Source organism: Sapajus apella, unplaced genomic scaffold (genome assembly GCF_009761245.1).
Source record: "Sapajus apella isolate SASKATOON/1434 unplaced genomic scaffold, GSC_monkey_1.0 scaffold81, whole genome shotgun sequence".
In the NCBI taxonomy this organism is placed as follows: domain Eukaryota; kingdom Metazoa; phylum Chordata; class Mammalia; order Primates; family Cebidae; genus Sapajus; species Sapajus apella.
In genome coordinates this window covers 2,650,780-2,656,779 of record NW_022437021.1, presented here as the reverse complement: position 1 = coordinate 2,656,779, position 6,000 = coordinate 2,650,780, and the positions used below count along the sequence as shown (strand labels likewise).

The window sequence follows — 6,000 nt, the reverse complement described above, 5'->3', positions numbered from 1 at the left end:
GGTTTTTACAATATCTAATTCTTAAAGCATGTGATTAACCTCTGATCAGAATGACAGCCAAAATTAAAAGGCTATTTTCAGGGAACAGCACTGAAGTGTTTGTACACTTATTTAACTTTATTGCTTATTAGCATTACATCCATGACAGTGATGTATGTGATTTCATTTAAGTGACAAAATCTTTCAAGATATGAGTCCGTGGATGAAAACATAATAAAGAGTCCTTGGATGAAAAGAATGGGAATGAGCATACAAGATCTCTGCAGTCCATTCATATCTAATATTCTACAATTTTAAGAGGGGCCTATAAGCACAAGTTCAGGAATGGCTAAATGGGAAAGTTGTAAAGAATACCTGACAACACCCCAACTAAGCAATGACTCACTGTAAACGAGGTAAGGCAAGTAGAATGGCAAGCAATGTAAATAACGATTCCGATCTGGAAGTAAGCACAAGAAAAACCATTTTAAAAAGGGGTGGGGTGGGAGCGAGAGGAGAGTAGGGATAACAAGTGCTTTATTAAGGAAATGGAATGCTGGCTTTATTGAGAATCAGAAAACATGAACCAACATTAGCGCGGAAGATTGTCATAAGCACATTAAAAAAAATTTTTTTTTTGGCTGGACACGGTGGCTCACCCTGTAATCCCAGCACTTTTCGAGGCTGAGGCAGGCGGATCATTTGAGGTCAGGAGTTGGAGACCAGCTGAGTAACATGATGAAACCCTCGTCTCTACTAAAATACAAAAATTAGCTGGGCATGGTGGCAGGCACCTGTAATCTCAGCTATTCGGGAGGCTGAGTCAGGAGAATCACTTGAACCCAGGAAGCGGAGGTTGCAGTGAACCAAGTTCGTGCCACTGCACTCCAGCCTGGGCAACAGAGCGAGACTCCCTCTCAAAAAAATTAAAATTTTTTGGCCGGGCGCGGTGGCTCAAGCCTGTAATCCCAGCACTTTGGGAGGCCGAGGCGGGTGGATCACAAGGTCAAGAGATCGAGACCATCCTGGTCAACATGGTGAAACCCCGTCTCTACTAAAAATACAAAAAATTAGCTGGGCATGGTGGCACGTGCCTGTAATCCCAGCTACTCAGGAGGCTGAGGCAGGAGAATTGCCTGAACCCAGGAGACGGAGGTTGCGGTGAGCCGAGATCGCGCCATTGCACTCCAGCCTGGGTAACAAGAGCGAAACTCCGTCTCAAAAAAAAAAAAAAAAAAAAAAAAAAAATTAAAATTTTTTTTTAGTATATCGACCTAGCCAACCATGTGTAGATACAAGTGAGAGTCAGCCTCTTTTCTCATCAACGCCTACACTAAGTTAGGCTCCTGCAGCTTCCACTCTGCACTTTGGTGTACCTTTGCCCACTGGAGCCGGGCAAACTGAGGGCACTAAAAAATGGTTTAAGAGAAACTGGCCAAGGCAGTGAGTTAAGTATTAAGACTTGTCTTTACTCCTGGGTTGGATGCCAGCACTCTCAATATCTGGCCAGCACCCGGGGGCAGCCAGACTGACCAGCCAGGCCACGGATAGCCATACAATAAGCGACCTTAGGGTGTAGCCTTCGCATCTGGGCGGGTCCTGGGAGTAGAAGACCGAGAAAGGGCAGTGTTGGGGAAGGAAGGAGTGGGACGGTGTGTACTTTCCTCCCGGAACTGTAGTTCTATTGTCCCAACCTGGGCTCAGGTAGCCGCCGGTAAACTAGGAGAGAGCCCTAAGCCCCGCGTCCGGGCCGAGCGGGTATCCCTCTCCCCACACCCCCATGGCTCTGCTGCCGCCGCCGCCGCCGCCCCCGCCCGCCGGGGCTCGTGACCCGGTGACCCCGGAGCCCTGGGCATCCCGACCCCCCTTGCCGGCGCAGCCGCTATTAAGGCAGGAGGCTAAAGAGGAGGAGGAAGGGGAGGAGACAGACATCCAGGACGCCTGGGGAACCGGCACAGCGGAGCAGCGGCGGCGGGGCTTCGGGGAGGCCGCCGAGCCGGCCGACTCGGCCGAGGAGGGGCAGGCGGAGGCCAGGGTCGCCGCGGCCGGGGGGTCAGGTTCCCCGGCGGGAGGCGCGGGTGGTGACGGCGAGAGCTGGCGGCAGCTCCTCGCCTGGCTGCAGCGGCGGCAGCCCCAGTGCTGCCCCTGTGCGGCGCCCCTTCCCCGCTCCGCCGCGCACTGTTGTCATGGAGGAACCAAGATGGCGGCTCTGGCCTACAACCTGGGCAAGCGGGAGATCAACCACTACTTCAGCGTGAGGAGCGCCAAAGTGCTGGCGCTGGTGGCTGTGCTGCTGCTCGCAGCGTGCCACCTCGCCTCCCGCCGCTACCGAGGTGAGCGGGCCCTCCCCCCTGCCCGGGCAGGCCGTGGGGGAGGCGGCGACGCGGTGGCTGGAGGCCGCCCCCCTCGCCCAACACACGCCCACGCGGCCTCCCGCCCGCCCGGCCCGCGGGGGAGGCGATTCCCACACGTGCCCCCAGGTGTCCCTACCAGCGGGCCGGCGCCCCAGGCCAACAGAGTGGACCCCAGTGCGGGTCACCACAGGACAATGGCTGGTGGTTCCGGTCCCCGCCCCGAGCCGCCCGCGCTGGGGTCGGGGGCGCCAACCTTGGGCCTGGCCCAAGGTGCTGCCAGGGTCCGGCTCCTGAGCGGTCTGGGCTCCAGGTTCAGGGGCTCGCGTGCAGGAGGTCGGTCAGGCGGCCCTTGGAGGCAGCCCGGGGCGCGTGAAGCCCAAGCCGCCCTGCGAGGGGCACCTCTGCCAGGAGTGGGGTCGCAGGTCCAACCTCTTAAGGGTCCGGCTCTTTAGCTTTTGTTTAATTTTGCCTCTGCCCTGTAACACCCAGTTTGGGCTGTTGGACAGCGGCAAGGGCCGCCCCCCATTTTCCTTTGCCAAAAGGGTGATAGCTGGCAAAAGATGTCTGTGGTTAAATGGAAGAGGTGCTACCCAGCTTTTGTGATTCAAAAACGTTTAAAGGGTTTGGAATGCACACTTTTTTAAAAGTAAAGGCAGATTTTTGGAAAAAAGTTATGGGTTGACAGGCATAAAGGTGGGCAGTGAAAGCAAGTTGTAAGCAGTATGAAAGCAGGCCCTGGCCATGGGTTTTGCAATTGGTGTGAAAGGGAAAAGAAAATAGGACGTTATTTCAGAAGGAACTACCTTTCAGTAATCAAGGGATATTTACTTGTCCTTGTTGATTGATTTTTCTTTCTTTGTAAAAATGCCACTAGGAAAGAGTCTGACTGGCAGAGGGAAATTAATGATAGGATCTTTTATTTTTGGCTGTTAATACTATCAAAGCCATTATCTGGACAGCTCTTGGTGGCTGTGAAATTAATCAGTCAAGATATTATGTGTAATGGACAGGTGTAAATTAACGCTGTGCCCGTTTAACTTTACACCTACTTTGGCAAAATATTCATAAATGGGGTGCTAGAGCCTGTGATGTATCCTCATCCCAGGAGATCTTTCAAGGTATAGGGCATTTTGGTCAGTTTTGCTTTTTCAGTTTGCTGCTTTCCGCCAACTCCTGAGAATTAAAAATCTTATACTCTAGAGGTATACTGAGTGAACAGTTTTTAATATACTAAATTGATACAGCGATATAGATTCTTTATAACCTTTTGGCCTCTCTCCAGCTCTCTCCAGATCATAGTCATATGACCTGGCAGGGCCTTGGTTCATCTACAGTCATGTAAAACTAGCAATGTTGATGCATTGATTTGTGGTAGTTTCGAAGAAATACTTGTTTTAACTACTCTTAATCATTTTATGACAATTTGGCATAAAATAGCAGTGATTTAATTCAATTTTGTGTATGTGATGGTAGTAGAGAGAAATTTTATAACTACAGTGCTGTTGCCCTAAGATAAAATTCTGGTCCCCTTCCCTTTTTCTTAATTGTGCTTATTATCTTTTGATAAGCTTGGAATACTATTATTTTTAGATTATAGTTTTCATCTTATCAAGATCTGTCATCAGCAGGGAGAATAGAATGTCAGATGGGAACTGTTTTGTAAAGTCTTCTCCAGAAGTAAGTCATCAGTTTCCATAGGTACTTCAGTGCCTTGAGTGTGAAGCACTACACTTGGTGTGTGGATTTGCCCAGACTGAATGTCAAGACTTTGAGCTGAAGACGTTGGGAAAAATAAGTATCTTACCAGGAACATCTTAGCCATCCTCATGCTTTGGCAGTATCAAACTGAGTCGGGTGCAGTGCCCTTCACACTCTTCAGGATAGATGTGGCCAATCTTTTGACTACTCTGGGCACATGGGAAGAAGAAGAATTGTCATTGGGCCACACATAAAATACACTAACGATAGCCGATGAGATTTTTAAAATTGCAAAAAAAATTGTGTTTTCTTAAGAAAGTTTATGAATTTGGACTACATTCAAAGCTGTCCTGGACCGCCAGCAGCCCAGACCACGCACATCTTGGATAATCTTGCTTTAGAGTAAGAAAGGATCTTACAGTACATGAAGGGAATTAGGCTGTATATTTGGATTTTGAATCTGTGAGTATCAGTGTGTCACAGGCAAGGTACAATAAAGGCAGTTTGGATGTAAACATAGTCAGTTTCTCTTGCTTTACAAACTATATAAAGTAAAAGAAAATTACCCACTACAGAAAGTAAAGCTTGGCAAATACTGTGTGCTAGCATTGAACACTTATATATCAAGGACTGTTCTACTAAAGGTTTTATGTGTTTTAACTCATTTTGTCTTAATAACCATTCTATGAGGCAGAGACAATTACCATATTTAATTCCCCCCCCCCATCATTTTTAACAGCTCTGTAATCAGGATGAGTCTTTAAAACTTTGATTGCATGTCAAAGTTTAATTGGTAACATTTTTTTCTTACTATGACATAAAATAATCATGTGTCTTATAATCAATGGTCTTAGATTCAGTGAATTACAGTATTATTTCCATTTTAAAGATGAAGCATGACAGATTAAATAAATTGCCTAAGGATACACAATGACTGAGATAGGATTTAGATCACAGTTAGTCTGTCTCATGCCTTATGTTACAGTCTGTCTTTCTCAGAGCTTCTTAGATATTTGGGAGTATAGAAGATGGAATGAGAAAGCATTTTCCAGGGAAGCATGGGTTAAACAACATAGAAACAGGAATTCAGGTCAGGCACGGTGGCTCATGCCTGTAATCCCAGCACTTTAGGAAGCCAAGGCAGAAGGATAACTTGAGTTCAGGAGTTCGAGACCAGTCTGGCCAACATGGCGAAACCCTCTCTACTAAAAATACAAAAATTAGCCAGGCATGGTAGCGGGCACCTGTAATCCCAGCTACTGGGGAGGCTGAGGCAGGGAGAATTGCTTGAACCCCAGAGGCGGAGGTTGCAGTGAGCAGTGATGTAGGCATTGCACCCCAGCCTGCATGACAGAGTGAGACCCTGTCTCAAAAAAAAAAAAAAAAAAAGAAACACTAATTCAACTTCATTGTACCAGTAAGAGTTTTTCTATTATTTTTCCAGCCAGGGGGTAATTTTCTAAAAGTTGTTTGTGTAAAGCTTCAAAATCTGACCTGAGCCTACTTTTTCTTACCTATGTTTTTTCCTATTTTCCCCAAATTCCAGGTTCACAATCTAAACGTGCTTTACCCATTTACACATCTTACAGTTATCTGATTTTCTCTGCCCACAGTGACGTCTCTCTTGAAAGAAAGTATAGGTTTTTCCTTCAAGACCTGGTTCAAATGTCACCCCCATAGCAGTAGGAATTAGCAATTTAATTTTGCCAGCAATTTATATATACTTATTGTGTTGTATTGTAATAATTGGTATCTGCCTACCCACACAAACTGTAAGCTTCCAGTAGTATCTTATTCATCTTTAAATCTTCAAATCATGAGAGCCTAAAACACAATAGGAAATCCTTAAATAACTGTGGATAAATAGATTTCAAAGTCCTTATTTCCTTTTATGGTTCTTTTGTGGCTTTAATTGAATTTCATGTTCTAATCTGAATTTTAGAAGGTAGGCTTTTAAAAATTATTAATA

The 6,000-nt window shown here is 46.5% G+C and overlaps 1 protein-coding gene across 2 annotated transcripts in view; it reads left to right on the top strand.

The window, feature by feature from the left end:
* Positions 1–1,715: 1,715 nt before the first annotated feature.
* CASD1 (CAS1 domain containing 1) overlaps positions 1,716–6,000 on the top strand; it is a 74,707-nt gene continuing 70,422 nt past the window's right edge. For both annotated transcript variants that reach the window (XM_032252940.1, XM_032252939.1), the window contains exon 1: positions 1,716–2,312. In XM_032252940.1, coding sequence (XP_032108831.1) covers positions 1,760–2,312 — 553 coding nt within the window. In that variant the 5' untranslated portion in view covers positions 1,716–1,759. The remainder of the gene's footprint in view (positions 2,313–6,000) is intronic.